Raw genomic sequence first — 16,175 nt, 5'->3', positions numbered from 1 at the left:
TTCTTTCACATGGTGGGTGTGGGATGAACTGAGGATCCCCTCCCATGGTATCCCTAGTTTAAAGCCCTATTATCTAAATTGGCCACCTCTTTCAAAAAGAGGTCCAAAAGCTCTTTCCTCTTTCTCTTGACAGGTGGACCCCGTTGCCCCCCATATATAAACTCTCAGAATGATGCAGTTGTGTTTCAAGAGACAGAAATGTGGAAGCATATGTGTTATCCGGTGCTGTAGCTGGGCTGTCTGTCATTAATGTGTTAATTAATCAAAATAAAGATGCATTTAGGATTTTCCAGGAGTTCAGGCCTTCTCTTGCATTGTACACAGGTGCAGAAGCCCTGTGGACTCCAGCTCACCAGCTGCACATGAATGCAGGTGTCCCTGGCTCAGCAAAACCTTGCTCTTTTCTTTGATTACACAACTCTCACTTATGAATACTGAAGGAGACAGACTGCAGAATTTTTCACTATCTTGGATTGTTTTGTAACATAAGGACAAATATAGCCCATCTTGTTCTGAGGTTTCATGTAATAAATCACATTCTCTAGCATGCATGCAATGCAGGAGGGTACCCAGTAACTTTTAGAGAAATACTGCAGTCGGGGAGGGGGCAGTTGGGGCGGGGGGGGGGAGGCAGTGTGGGCCGGTGCTGAGGCCAAGGTCTCCGAGCAGAACGACGCGGGCAAGCAGAGCGGGGTCAGGAGGGCCGCGGGCTGCTGGCAGATCAACAACCCAGATCCTCGTCAGAAGAGCGTAAAGTTCAGTCGGGCAGTCAGAGGACTTTCAGAAAAGCAATGATCCCGTTTCTGGATCTCCTCCTGTTTTTGCCTACGCTCATCTACTCCTACTTAGAGGCGTTTGTGAAGCTTTTTGCCCCCGTGAGGAGGAAGTCTGTCAGCGGAGAGCTCGTTCTCATCACGGGTGCTGGCCATGGCGTGGGGAGAGCGACTGCCTTCGAGTTCGCCAAGCGCCGGAGCAGACTGGTTCTGTGGGACATCAATAAGGTAACAGTACCATTCGTGTCTTGCCTTGTTCCCCTCCGGGGCCACCGGGTCTCTAATAGTCGCACAGATCCACCCGCACCGCCTCCTTCCCCCTCCGTTCCCACCGGCTCCCATCGGGAGTCAGGCAATGCCTGGGATGCTGAGCGCCGGGAGAGCGCTTGGCCCCGCTCGTACCAGAGGACGCAGGTGCCTGGGTCCCAGAGTTGCCGGTGCCGATCAGCGGGGGAGCAGGCACGGCTCGGCGGAGAGGACCTGCAGGAGGGAAGGCAGTGGTCAGCCAGCTGCTGTTGGAACCACTGCTGGGCTGGCAGGAGAAGGCAGGCTGGGGCCAGAAGCTGTTTCTACAGAGAAGCAGGTTTGCCTCATGCTAGCGGTCTCTGCAGCCTCGGGTGCTTGGCGCACGGTGCTGGAGGATGTGTCTGCTCCTCTCGGCGGGCATCGCTGCTGTGAGCTGGTGTGAGCCTTGCTGCCCTCTGGCGCGGTGACACGAGCACGACGGCAACTTGGAGACGTTCACACTGGCTCTGGAGCTTTGTTTCGGCTACATTGCCGAGAGCTCAAAAAGGCCCTGGCAAGCGCGGGATGGACAGCTACAGACACGCAGAATTTTGTTCAGGGGGGATCCTGGCAAAGTGCTGTGCACAGGAGCTGTACACAGCGGGCGAGTGACTGGGCAGCAGGAAAGGCTTCTGACAGTGGATCAGAAACTACAGAGGAGATCACCATGTAATCCTAAAGCTGCAGAAAAACCAAAGCACCATGAACAACAAGAATAACCCAAACAAGACAGGCCTTGCCTAAGGGGATGCATAAATAGGGAGGATACTGGCAAATGTCTTCAGCATCCATGCTACCCATTACAACTAAACCCAGAGTTTGTGTGTGCTTGTGTTCAAGCACCATGTCCATGTTCTTCAAGAAAAGTATGACTTGGTCTGAGGGACAGAGAGGAGAGCTGTTTGTGGCACTGGTCTCCTGATGTGTAAAGGGCTGCTGCTAAGCAGAGTGCTGGCCATGTTCACTGGAAGGGAGGAAGAGGGAAAATGCTTAATAACAAGTAACCGTTTCTGCTAGGAAATACGTTTTATGGGTGGAGACAGGCAGGCACAAATACATATTGCCAAGGGAGGAAGTGGATTGCAAAGATTGCAGGAACAATTTAGACCACAGTCAGAAACAGCATGCCCCTGTTGATACTGCTTTGCTGTTGATTTTGCTGCAGGAAGATGGGCTTACTGTTTCTTTCAGTCTCCTATAAAAGATGGATGCCAGATGCTCTTCACACTACTGGTCACATTCAGCAAAACCTCCAGAATATTTAGCCAAATGATGAAATGCCTAGACTACATGAATGGAAAAAAATGTGGGTAAATTAGAATAGCATTTTCATATTTTGACATTCTTCTGGCATAGGAATAGATGTTCTGACACAAGACATGAACTGAGACTTCACATTTTGGTTGTTACTGAGAAAGAAAAAACAACAAAAAAACCCCAGCAGCCCAAGCTGTTTCCAGGAAGAAGTGCTTGGGCTCTGGCTTTCATCTGGAAATCACAGTTCCAGCCCTACACTGAGACAGGAAATGTCCACCAATGCTACGTGTGCTTTACCAAGGCAGAGTCCCTCTTGGTGCCTCACTCCCTTCTTGGCAGTCACTCCTTGCCCGTCTGGAATTTGAGGTTGGAATTCCAGTCCTCCCACAGGCCTGAGACACAGCTGTTTCTCTGGTAGCCGTGAACTGCTGAGGGGCTTGGCAGGGTTCTGCTATCAGGACAGAGTATCAGTTCAGCCTCTCCCTGGTCTGCTGCAGTGCCAGAGCAGCCCCAGGTGGGCAGGGGACAGGTGGCACAGGTGTCTCTTTTTTTGCCTCTGACAGCATGGCGTTGAGGAGACGGCAGCAGAATGCGAAAGGCTGGGAGCCACTGTTCAAGCCTTTGTGGTGGACTGCAGCAAAAGGGAGGAAATCTACAGTGCTGCAGAGAAGGTATGGTAGCAGGGGTACATGGGAGGGATTACGCAAAGGTGCTCAATTTTCAGAAAAGTCAGGAAAACCAAGAGGTGTTGTACGCAAGTCATGCGAGCCCTTGCCATCTCGCCGCTTGTTGCTGCTTTCTGTACAGAGGGTGCAGCAGCACTTCAGAGATCACAGCCAGCCTCATCTTGTCTTGTGAGGCTCCAAGGAGTCATGCCTCATTGCCAAGTTTGTTCTTTAGATTTCTGGTCCCTGAAGGAGCCACTGCCTTTTAGTTTTCTGAACAGCACGCAGACAATGCTGGGGACATTTGAAACATTTGATTTTAAAGGACAGGGTCCAGCTGGCTCAAAACAGTTTGTACATCCATAGTCCCAACAGGGACTACATGGAACATGCTGTGTCTGTGGGCAGTGTGTGGGAGACTCTAAATACTGGCAGTAATTAAGGGAGAAGCATCAGCTCTAAGACAGATTTCATGGTACTACTTGCACAGCACCTGCCAGATCTGGAAAGGTGCCATGATCTTCCTCTCCCGAACAGAATCAACGTTAAGAATTGCTGCTCACCTTTCCCAGCCTTGCATATTTTTGATAATGGATGATGTGAAGCTGTTTTTCTTCTATCCAACAGGTGAGAAAGGAAATTGGGGATGTCACCATCCTGGTCAATAACGCGGGTGTGATTACAGCTGCTGACCTGCTCTCGACTCAGGACCACCAGATTGAAAGAATGTTTGAAGTCAACATTCTTGCTCACTTTTGGGTAAGGGCCACTACCATCTTCCAACCTACATTTTGGACAAGGGGGCATTGTCAAGGAGTCATATTTGGCCTAACAATTCTTTCCAGCTACTAGGCTACTTTCTCCCAGTGTTCTCCCAGCAGTGTCAGTCGAGGTGACACAGCTGGGCCCTATGTGAGCTGGCAGGCCCACTGCAGAGCCCTGGGGCAGGGCTGGAATTACAGAGTTGGAGGGTTTCAGCTTTGCAGGGCTTGTTTGCAGCAGAAGAGAAGACACACTCTGATGAGGGTTTTACTGTACATGCTGGGGTGAGACTGTAAGCAATGCCACTGACACCTGAGACATAAAAAGCAGCATAGGAAAGATGTGAGTGAGAATCAGCCTCTGTTCATAGTCAACTTCCCAAAATTTTCCTTTTTGCAAAATCTGTTGCCAGCTGTACCAGCTGAGCAATGAACAGGTATCTCCGGGGCTCTCAGAATCTGAGGTGCTGTGCAGCATGCAGCAGTAGCAACAGCATTAGTCCCTTAATTAATGATAGTCAGGGTCAGTGTTGAATGTGCGTAACAAAACATTGTTCTTTTTCCCCTTGTCCCGCCCCCCCTCCATGTTTAAATCGTTGTTAAACTAACTTGCAAGACCACAAGAGCTTTTCTGCCAGCCATGATGAACAACAACTACGGTCACATTGTCACGGTGGCTTCAGCAGCAGGTCATTTTGTCATTTCCTATATGGTGTCTTATTGGTAAGTGATTTTAAAATCAGCCTTCCTAATTTCTCTTTATTTTTGATTGGCCCTGCTCCATCAGCAAGCAGAGAGTAACCAAAATGTTTCTCTCACTGCATATGGTTTGTCCAGGGGACAGCTGGAAAAAACCTCAACAGCCAGCACTTAAGGATGCCTGGAGGTTCCCACCAGTTTGCTTATTAGCTCTGACCGAAACAGGAGCAATGCTTGTATAAGGGAATAGCCATGTGACACATCAGCTACTGAAAGCTCCTTTTTTCTCTCTGCACCAATCCATACTTTTGCATATCAAGAAAGGTATCTCCTGCCCTTCTTTGTAGAATGCGGTGCTTCTGTGAGTAGCTGTGGTGTCAAGTTAACCTGTAAGGAGTAGCTTTTGATCCTTCTACCACTGTGGTAGTTACTAGTGTATAGAAACACTTCTGCCATCATGAGATAAAGTTGCTTTTTGACTATAAAGTTACCTTTCAGAAGGTAAACACATGATCATACTCACAGTGGTGTGAGCAGCTGGCCTGATGCAACTAAGAGGCTGATGCCTTGCCTATTTCTGTTAGAAGCAATTGCAGCATGGTGCATGAACAGAAAAACTAATAGATTCTGTGTTATTATTCTGCATCAGATCCAGCCCTCTGTAACAGTGGCTCCAGTGAGAACACTCTTCCCCTGGGATCACTCCTTCTCAGAGAGTCACTTGCTATTATCAGTGTGAGAACTCCCCAGCCAGGGATTTCACTGGGACAACACTATCTAAATCAAAACAGTCTATCAGCTGATCCTCTAGTTCTGCTTTCCTTGAATTCATATAGACTCCTGTCCTGCACCAGTTTCTGTGGCATTAATTTTCTCAGTTTTGCAAGCATAATGTTCCTCTACTTCAAAACTCACGTGCAAGTATCATGAGATTCTCCTGTGCGGTTCGAGAAATGGTAGAGGGCCATTCTGCATTTCTATTCTGCTTTTGCTTCTTAATTTTACTGTCTCGGGCTGCATATCTTCTAAGCTTCTCCTCGGGTGTGTCCACTGCTTTCTGCACATGAGGTACCATTTTCTAAGAATTCCTGACATTCATCTGTCAGTTGCAACTAAGATGACATTTTCCAAAAGACATCATGAGGTCTTCATTCTTCTGACTCCCCAAAGCAACAGCAGCTGATCCATCACTATACTCTGGCACAGGGAAGGGTAGAATTAGTCTGTGTCCTGCCTCTCAGATAGAGTACTTTTGGGTTATTTTGCCTACTAGTCACTACCATGTGGTCTTTTCCCTTCTTCCCATTTGCCTTTGCAGAAAGCTAGAAACTGTATTTCTGCCTTCTCATTTGTGGTTTTTCCCCTCCTGCAGTTCAAGCAAGTTTGCTGCAGTTGGATTTCATAAAGCTCTGACAGAGGAGCTGTCTACCCTGGGAAAGGATGGGATAAAAACTACATGCCTTTGTCCAGTCTTTATAAACACTGGATTTGTCAAAAACCCCATTGCGAGGTAACTACCAAAACTGCTTTCCTGTCCTTCCTTTGTTGCATCAAGGCACTGCACATTAGCCCCAGCTTCAGGCCTTTGATATAAAAAAATTGTGCAGTTGGCTAAAGAAAATCTGTGGTGTCATTTAACATACAGAATGGATGCATTTGAATTAGCCACGTTTGTGCAGATGAGAAGTATCCTACATCAGCTGGTACTTCCCATTCTACCATTGTAGCTCTTACATGTATGCTTTTCTGTGTAGGCTTGGAAGGATTTTGGAGACTGAAGAAGTCGTAGAGGCTCTGATGGAAGGAATATTGACCAACCAGAAAATGGTTTTTGTTCCATCAAGTCAGCGCTTTGGTTTACTCTTTGAAAGGTAACTAGAAAAAGCCAACCAAACTCACCCCGAGATACTTCAATTTTATTTGCTGAATATGCAGTCCTTAGACTTGTGATTAAAGGTCAAGTTTTGTTTTAGAGCATATCAAAAGTTAACCAAATAGTGCAGTTGTTCTTTCTAATGACAACAGCAGACAGATTCCACTGAAAGGTTTTTTAAGTGGTCTTAAAGGTCATTATGATCCACTTTCTGCATCTGTTCATAGTGGAGAACTCAAGTGCTCTATAGACTGATAAGGGAGGGAAGGAGAGAACACTTTTTCTTCACACTTTATTTCCTTTTTGTTGCAAACCAGTTTCTCTGAACCAGTGTAAAAAGTGTTCTAGAAAGAGCTGAGGACCTGCTTTTTATTTTATTTATTTTTTAATTTATTTATTTTTATTTTTTTATATTTTTATTTCTTTATTTTATTTTATAAAGACTGAGGTCACAGAAGCCTGGAAAATTGCTTTAGAAGGGTTCTCTTGCTTCTGTCTGACATATAAAGCAATATTTTTCCTCACACATCTATAACCTCAAGTGTAGCTGCTGAGGAGGTTTTTTCAGGTTCCAAACCTAGAATTAACATCTGAACACCTGAATCAGGTATTTAGTTAAGTTCTACAGAATCTCATTAAACTCTTGGTAATTTTTTGTTTGTGAAAGCCAGGGAACTTGGGTCTAATCCCAACCCCAGATTTCTCTTGATGGGTAAGTGTAACGATGCTTGAGTGGTTTTTTCCTTCCAAGAATCCCCCGAATTAACCAAGTAAGGTTTGGAAAGCAAAGAGGAAGCAAATCCATGTGTCTGTATTTAATAGCTGTCATGGGTTAGGCCAAGCTGGCAACAAAGTACCTCAGGACTGCTTGCTCACCCCTCCCCACACTGTGGGCAGGAGGAGAAAACAAAACTACTAAGTTTGTGTGATCAGATAAAGACAGGGTGGGATCACTCACCAGATACGGTCACGGGCAAAACAGTGTCAACTTGGGGAAGAAAAATTAGTTTATTCCTAGTCAAATCAAAACAGGACAAAGAGAAAATAAAACCAGAGCTTTATTACCTTACCCCACCCCTCCCTTCTTCCTGGTCCCAAATTGCTTTGCTCCTGATTACCTCCTCCCCACCATCGGTACAAGGCAGCAGGATTAGGGGTTATGATTTATTTGTCACACATTGTTTCTTCCACTCCTTTCTCCTTGGGGAAAAGCATTCTTCACATTGTTCCCCCGCTCCAGCACGGGGTCCCTCTAACAGCAGAGAGTCCTTCAGGAACCCCTGAGACATGAGTCCCTCCCATGGTCCCTCAGGAACTGCTCCAGCCTGGGCTGCCCAGAGTCACGGCTGCTGCCGGAACAGTCACCTCCTCTGCCACGGGCTCCTCCAGGGATGCAGATCCACATCTGCTCCACTATTGTCTTTCACAAGCTGCTCCACCATGCTCCTCCAGGGGCTGCAGAGGACAGCCTTTTACAATGGGCTGCCTGGGAACCTCTGCTTGCTCACCTCCTTCCCCTCCTTCCTCTCCACCCTTACCTCCCCATCTCCTCTGCAGTGAGGTGTTATAGCAGTTAATTTCCCTTTCTTGAATATGTTAGTCACAGAGGTGAATCCACTGACACTGATGGGCTTGGACTTGGCCAGCAGCTGGTCCAGATTTTGGAGCTGGGGGAACTTCAAGCACCTTCTCACAGGAGCTGCCCTTAGGGCCCTTTCCCAGCTACCAAAACCCCTCCACACCAAACCAAGCCAACAGTAAATCTTCCCAGCAATATTGTAACTGGAATTGTGTCCAGTACACACCTGTCATGGAACTGTCATGAAAGCAGACGGGTGAGATGGGAGTTAAAATAGAGATGGATGAGGGCCCTGTATTCTCAGGAAATAATATCCTGTTTAAGTCTTAGTGTCATTCCACGTGTGTGAACACATTCTGCTCCCAGACCACCTCTTCCCTCACCTGCAGTGCGACTTTTTATAATTTAAGTTTCTTATCCTACATTTAATTCTATGTTATCTCTTTCAGATTGTTTCCAGAACGTGCCCTGAATGTTCTGAAAAAGATGACTCTTGTCAAATTTGATGCAGTCGTTGGGCAGAGAAGCACACAGTGAAAAGCAAAAATTGATTCTTGTTTCCCAGTGGCATGAGTGAGAAAAAAATGTGTGCGGAACACTGTTTGATGTGCTCTTGTAGTGAGTACCTGAAATAATACAGGCTTATATGTTCTGTGATACCTAATCACATCTATCATGCATTAGCTTCATCCAAATGGCTTCTTCCAAATAAATACAGTTCTTTAACACAAAGCTGAAATTTGGCAGTGAAAGTCATAACCAGGTCCTAGAGGTGCATTTAAGGTCTGGCATATACCCTTTTCTTGTATCATTTCTCACACTATGCATCTGCAATTCCCAGACAACTTCAAAACACCTTTCCATGAAAACACTGCAGTATTTCTCTACAAGTTACTAGGTACCCTCCTGCATTGCATGCATGCTAGAGAATGTGATTTATTACATGAAACCTCAGAACAAGATGGGCTATATTTGTCCTTATGTTACAAAACAATCCAAGATAGTGAAAAATTCTGCAGTCTGTCTCCTTCAGTATTCATAAGTGAGAGTTGTGTAATCAAAGAAAAGAGCAAGGTTTTGCTGAGCCAGGGACACCTGCATTCATGTGCAGCTGGTGAGCTGGAGTCCACAGGGCTTCTGCACCTGTGTACAATGCAAGAGAAGGCCTGAACTCCTGGAAAATCCTAAATGCATCTTTATTTTGATTAATTAACACATTAATGACAGACAGCCCAGCTACAGCACCGGATAACACATATGCTTCCACATTTCTGTCTCTTGAAACACAACTGCATCATTCTGAGAGTTTATATATGGGGGGGCAACGGGGTCCACCTGTCAAGAGAAAGAGGAAAGAGCTTTTGGACCTCTTTTTGAAAGAGGTGGCCAATTTAGATAATAGGGCTTTAAACTAGGGATACCATGGGAGGGGATCCTCAGTTCATCCCACACCCACCATGTGAAAGAAAAGAGCTATTAACAGATGCCGTGGGCCTGGAAGAGAATCACAGGCCAACAGGACAGCATGTGTCTGGATAGATACAAGCCCTGCCAGTAAGACTGCTTCAGAGAAGCGCATCCCAAGTGCCTCTGTGCCACTGCAGGAAGCATGGGGAACAAACAGAGGAGCTGCGCAGGTCTGCGTGCCTGCAGGGCTGGGATATGGTGATTGGCATCACCAGGATGTGATGGGACAGCTCTTGTGACTGGAGTGTGGGGATTGCTGGGGATAAACTGTTTAGGAAGCACAGGAAGGGAAAAAAGGGACCAGCTGGAGTCCATGGGATTCCACCTGGGATGGATGAAGAACTGGCAGAGAGCCTATATGGGTCAGGATTAAAGGAACATCATGGGCAAGTGATAATCATACTAAGGGTCTTCTACAGACCACCCAACCAGGACGACCAAGTGGATGAGGCCCTCTTTAGACAGATAGGAGCTGCTTCTCACTTGCAAGCCATGGTCTTCATGGGGGACTTCAGTTATCCTGACATCTGCAGGAGTGACAACACAGCAAAGCACCAGCACTCCAGGAATTTCCTCAAGTGCCTAGATAACAACTTCCTCCTCCAAATGGTAGAGGATCCAACCAAAAACAGTTTCTGCAGCTGTATTGAAGCAATCCCATGCACAAACACAGGTTGGGAGGAGAAAGGACTGGGGGCACTCCTGAGGACAAGGACTTGGGGGCGGGGGTGGTGGCCATGAGCCATCAATGTGCACCTGCAGCCCAGAAAGCCAACCGGGTCCTGGGCTGCATCAAAAAAAGCAGAGACAGTGGTCGAGGGAGGGGATTCTCCTCCTCTGCTCTGCTCTTGTGAGAGCCCACCTGGAGTACCGTGACAAGTCCTGGGGTCCCCAGCACAGGAAGGCCATGGAGGTCCTGGAACATGTCCAGACGAGAGCCACAAAAATGCTCAGAGGGCTGGAGCACTTCCCCTGTGAAGCCAGGCTGAGGGAGTTGGGGTTGTTCAGCCTGAAGAAAAGGAGGCTCCCAGGTGCCCACTCTATTATTTTATGAGTATCTTAATATAAAACCACAGTCACTGGTGTGACTCATTTACTTTTGAGCAATGAGCTTATCTTGTTGAAGCATCTGTTTAACCAGAAATTTTCTTGAAAAACATTTTGATTGTTATGTTTTGGAAAATAATCTACTACCAGCTGTGAGTGTTAGAAGGCTGAGAAGACAGAGGGAAATAGTTTGTGTGAGAGCATGTCTAGTCAGAGTAACCCCGGCTTGCTGGATAAATGTAAGCTTATTCCTGAATTAACAGAGGTTTTGCAGTGGAACTCTGACTTCCTTAGCGTTAAGCTCAAAGTGTAGCATAAATACAGAAAGCAGACCTGCTGGGAAAAGGCTAAAATTCATGGCAAGATAGTAAATGCAGAATGAAACAATCTAAAGGGTTTTGGGTACCAAAAATTTGTTTCAGAATTGAATTTTGCAGACAGTTTTGTAATGCTGTAAACAGCTAGTGATCTCAGATGCTTAATGTCAGAGGAGCAGTAGAAAAACAAACAAACAAAAACTGAAACAAACCAAAATCCCCTTCCACTGAACAGCTGGGTTCAGGAAGTTTTGCCCATTTACTAATCCGTTTGGAAATGCAGCCTGAAATTCCATTTTTTTTAATGCATAGTGGAATTACTTGCATGATTTAAAAGACTACGAGTATTGCCCCAGTTATGAGACTGAGGCCATAGTAGCAGCAGACAGTGGCAATATGATGTACAGCCACGATTTCCACTTTTAAGTGGCCTAAGTATACGCCAAGAAGTACATTTTGGGATTATTCCTCCTAACATTTTGAGTAGGATTCAAAGACTTTGGAAAAATGCAGCAAAGGAAGAGGTAGTCTCTGCTAAAGAGACAGACCAGGCTGTAATGCTGTGGGGAGCTTCAACACATTGTATTAGAAATTCAGTAAAAGACTTGATGTGATGAAGAGCAGAAGCCACTTAAGAGATTCCTGAAAATTTTTATTATTGCGGTGAAGACGTTAGTTACAAATACTGAATATTGCTGTTAAATGTTCTTCCTTCCTCTAATAATGAACCCCTCAGGTTTATGAGAGGTTTCTGAGGGCAGAGGGGCCGCACCTGAGTGTGCGCTCCCACCCAGCAGAAGGGACCCTCCCTCTGGTTATGGAGAAGCGGGGGGTGCAGCTCGGGAGCGCTGCAGCTGGCAGGAGGTGCTGGACATAGCTCTCAGAGGAGCTGCTGCTGTCAGCACGGCTACTGAAACGTGGCTCCTAGGCAGTTTCTGCCCTTGTGGCTGAGGACACTGAGTGGGTGGAGGTATGTGAGTACCTCAGGGTTTGCCTTCGCAAAAGCGTGTTCTTGTTTGTTGTTTGCCGCAGGTGGAAGAGGGATGGAAATGGCAATAAAGTTGCTCATCCACTTACTGGTAAAAACATCTTGAGGGGCCCTTGAACTCTCTATGGCAATTCTGTCTCAAGCCCTGCTGTGTGACTACCCAGTCACTCAGTCTCATGAGGTCCTCTAGCAGTTTTCTTCCTGGCGAGTCTGAGTCCAAGTCACTCCTTCCTCAGAATTCCTGTGTGTTCTAGGCAGACCTCGTTCCCTGCTCTCCTCTTCCAGGTCACTTAGTGGAAGCTGCATGGCACAAGTCCTTTCAGCACATGGGACTCCCCAGGTGAGCTCTCAGCTGGCTGTTCCCCCTTAATCTGTCCTGTAATTCGTTATCCATACCAGGTCTTCCATCTCACAGCTGCCGAGTTTCCTCTCATCCTTTGGAAAATGGCACTCACTGACTGTGTGAGCTGGAGCATCCTCATCTAGCTGGATCTACGTTGCATAGCTCACACTAGTACTTGACAAAAACGCTGACTCAATGTTTAAACAGTAAAACTTTTTATTGAGAGAGAGATAAGTAAAGTAGCGTGCTGCAGCATGCTGGGCGGCCGGGGAGCCCACCACTGAGCCCGTCTTAGCCCACCACTGGCTCGCACCTTCAATAAGGTAAAACCGGCCTTTTATACTTTTCATAAAGCCCTTCCCCTCAGTCTCCCATCAGTTTATCATTGGTTCCCATCCCGCGGGCTCCCCCAGCATTGGTTCTTGCTTCGCTGGCATCGCTCTGTTGCCGAGGGGAGTTTCGTGGGCTTCGCTATGTTACTGAGGGGAATGGTCACGTGACATCCCTGTTTCGCGGGCCCCTGCGGTCGGCCCCTCCTCCTGCTTGTAATGGAGCATCCAGAAGCTCAACCAGAACAGGAATGCTTACAGGAAGCAGGAGAAAACTAGTTTCAGGAGGTTTGCTTGGTTCTAACGTAGTAACTGCAAGGTCTTACTTTAAAATGATGGCTGATCCTACCTCCTTGCTTTTCAGTTAGAGAAATATATGTACCGTGGTTCTGTTCATAGTTTTACTTAATGATCCTTTGGAGCTGCTTTGGTAGGAGTGATGGTTGCAAGAACACCCCTCCTCCAACCCAAATCGGTCTCCAGTTAAAATTAGAGTTGCTGAAATCCTTTTTTCTTTGTCCTGGCAGTTTGGCTGCACTGCTGCTCATGTTGCCTGCTGGAGGCCGGGCTGACTCCAGCAGAGAGATTCAGAGCTAGGCACTTCCTACTTGGAACTTTGTTCTGCTCTTAATTAACACATCACTGTTTGGGCCAGACACTAATTGCACACTCAGTGGTGCTGTCATTTTCCTGGCACAGGGCTCAGGTCAGCGGTGTGCCTGAGACAGGGAAGGCAGAGAAGCATCAGCTCCAAGAGACACTTCAGAGGCAGGCAGAGCACAAGGCTAGAGGTTCTAACCTGACTCATAACATGTTCAAAACCAGAATGTTGGACACTACTCTTCACATTTGGAACTTAGCTCTAGGTGGCTGTATGAAGCTTGCTCGTTTAGGCTCCTGCTAGGCACCCATCATGACCTGGCTTTGGTTTGAAATAGAAACCATGCATAAGTATTCTTAATTTCCTTTTAACTTTTTCCTTTTCCTCCCCTGCCCCCCTCTTTACCTGAAGTTTGCAAACCCCTTCTTTTTTTTCATCTCTTGGATACAGGAATCTTGTGCTGTGATGCAGCAGTTCCCAAGCTGGGAACCTGGCCTTTACCACACCCTGAATATCCTGTTACCTGAATATTACATGAGCAAAAAGGAAACTTTTTCTTGTGTCATTTAGCACACATTGCAACCATCTGTGCTGCCAGCACAAATGTAAGAAGTGTGTCAGCTTTGCAACATGCCAAGATCGTTCCTGTGCAGCATGTTATTAGCTATGTACGCATGACCAGCACTTCTACCTGTTGCCACCTAAGAGCAGAAGATGGATGACCAGGGGTCTCCATTTTCTGAAGAACCCGCTTGCAGAACATCATGAAATGTTCAGGTGAGTGGGATGAATTCTAGTGGAAGCCAGCTATTTCCAGCTGTGCCACAGTGTGTTCAGGCCTCCCACAGATGGCTGTGAGCCAACTAAGTGCTTGGTGCAGCTGGGAGTTGCACAAGTAGGTGGGAAGATAATCTGTGCTCTGAAGAGGCCTTTGACCCATGTTTCATCAGGTGCTGTTCTCCTGTACCACAGGCCAAAGATCTCTGGCATTTAACCTCCTGGTCAAAGCGGGTCCCATCAGAGCGGGCCACTAGCTTGTGGTGAGGAGCTGTGAGAAGGCTCAGTATGAAGCCTTCCCCCATTGACCCCCTGCCCCTGGGCTGGCACCTGTATTTAAGCCCTGGTCTTGGCCCCATCCCTCGTGTGTGCTGTAGGCATGCCATGCCTGGCCCTGTACCTGGTACATGGTGTGGCTCCCTGGTTTGACCAGGGACCTGCATTGCCTCTGCAGCCTGGCCTGGTGGTTGGCTGACCTTTTCAGTGTTGTGGCAACTGCTCTGCTGTCCTTGCTTGGGAGCAGTGGGGCGGCAGCCCTTGTCCCCTCCTCCTGTCAAGAATGCCTGCTCTGCTGCTTCCTTGTCCCTGGAAGGCGCAGAGCAGGGTTGGGAAGGTAAAGCACAGGATCAGAGCTGTTGCTGCTGCAGCACCTTCTCCAGTCAGTGAGTCAGCAATGAACACAAGTGGAATGTAGTGCCATGGAATGACTTAGGTTGGAAGGGACCTTAAAGATCATGCAGTTCCATCCCCCTTGCATGGGCAGGGACAGCTGGACAACCTGGGCCAGGGTCTCACCACCCTCACAGGAAAGAATTTCTTCCTTATGTCTACCCTAAATCTCCCCTCTGAGTTTTGAACCACTGCCCCTTGTCCTCTCACTACACACCCATGTCAAAAGCTCTGGCCCAGCTTTCTTGTAGCCCCTTCAGATATTGGAAGGTTGCTCTGAGGTCACCTGGGAGCCTCCTCCAGGCTGAACAACCCCATCTCCCTCAGCCTGGCTTCACAGGGGAGGTGCTCCAGCCCTCTGAGCATTTTTGTGGCTCTCCTCTGGACATGGTCCAGGAGCTCCATGGCCTTCCTGTGCTGGGGACTCCAGGACTGGACACAGTACTCCAGGTGGGCTCTCACAAGAGCAGAGCAGAGGAGGAGAATCCCCTCCCTCGACCACTGTCTCTGCTTCTTTTGATGCAGCCCAGGACCCGGTTGGCTTTCTTGGCTGCAGGTGCACATTGGTGGCTCATGTGCTTCTGCTCCACCCCCCCACCCCCAAGTCCTTGTCCTCAGGAGTGCCCCCAGTCCTTTCTCCTCCCAACCCGTACTGATGCATGGGAATGTCCTGACAGACAAGGTGCAGAACCTTGCACTCGGCCTTGTTGATCTTTATGCAGTTTGCACAACCCCACCTCTCCAGCCTGTCCAGGTCCCTCTGGATGGCATCCCTCCCCTCCAGCCTGGTGACTTCACCATACACTTTGGTGTCATCAGCAAACTTGCTGAGGGTGCACTCCTCAGCACTCCGTGCCACTGACAAAGATGTTAAGCAGCACCGGTCCCAGCAGTGAACTTTGAGGAGCACCACTCGTCACACATCGCCATTTGGACGTTGAGCCATTGCTCACAAACACCCAGCATGGTTCCTCTAAAAAGTAAGAGAAGTGAAAAATGCTTCATCAGCTCAGGAAGGGACCAAACCCTTCCTTCTCCTAACGGGAGTCGGGATGAGGGAGGAAGCGAGGCCTGCTGGATTTTCGCAACGCCACAGGCCCGAGCTGAAAGGAGCAGGAAAGCCCAGAGCCTGGAGCCTGCTCGGTTTGGCGCGGGCGGCCGGGATGGTGTTTTTTTCCCTCGTCCTTGCAGCTTTCCTATCCCAGACCTCCGCCCGCCCACTCCCAGCCGGAGGTGGGCGGCCCGGACCCCCCTCCTGTGGGGCTCTTTTGGCCGTGGAGCAGGACAGGGTCTCGGGCCTGCCCCCCTTGCCGATGGAAACGGTTATCGCCGCTCCAGAGAGCCCAACTGAGCGTGGGCTTCTTGTAAATTAACCTAGAATGGGTGCAAATCGCCTAGGGCTGCAGTTCGCCCCTTGCAAGACCACGCGAAGGTGCCTGGGCCAGCCTCTCCTCAGCACAGGGGGCTTTGGGAGGCACCTGTGGAGTCCTGCACTCTCAGAGCTCTTCTGTTGACACAGGATTCCAGGACAGAGACAAAACCACACAAATAAACTGAGCTGGGAGTTGTCACGCTTCAAGGTGCTGCATATGATTACTACTGTGGAGTCCACAGCCCAAAAAATAAGTATCCCGGTCAGCTTACTATTGACATCTTGAAATGGGTAACAACACCACTTGGTTTGGGGTTAAAGAAAAGTATTTCTGGTGTTAAAAAACAGCAAGACATTCCCTGTTGATACTGGG

The 16,175-nt window shown here is 48.1% G+C and overlaps 1 protein-coding gene across 1 annotated transcript; it reads left to right on the top strand.

Annotated features, from left to right (window-relative positions):
* Positions 1-685: 685 nt before the first annotated feature.
* LOC115598326 (estradiol 17-beta-dehydrogenase 11-like) lies at positions 686-8,624 on the top strand. The gene is made up of 7 exons (XM_030450685.1): positions 686-1,001; positions 2,879-2,986; positions 3,608-3,739; positions 4,358-4,464; positions 5,813-5,950; positions 6,195-6,311; positions 8,342-8,624. Exons 1-7 carry the CDS (start codon positions 792-794, stop codon positions 8,427-8,429), a joined length of 900 nt encoding a protein of 299 aa, XP_030306545.1. The 5' UTR covers positions 686-791; the 3' UTR covers positions 8,430-8,624.
* The last annotated feature ends 7,551 nt before the right edge of the window (positions 8,625-16,175 follow it).

The sequence above is a fragment of the Calypte anna genome, chromosome 4B (assembly GCF_003957555.1).
Source record: "Calypte anna isolate BGI_N300 chromosome 4B, bCalAnn1_v1.p, whole genome shotgun sequence".
Lineage (NCBI taxonomy): Eukaryota > Metazoa > Chordata > Aves > Apodiformes > Trochilidae > Calypte > Calypte anna.
Note: the sequence above shows the minus strand (reverse complement) of the source record. Positions and strands in the feature narration are given on the sequence as shown.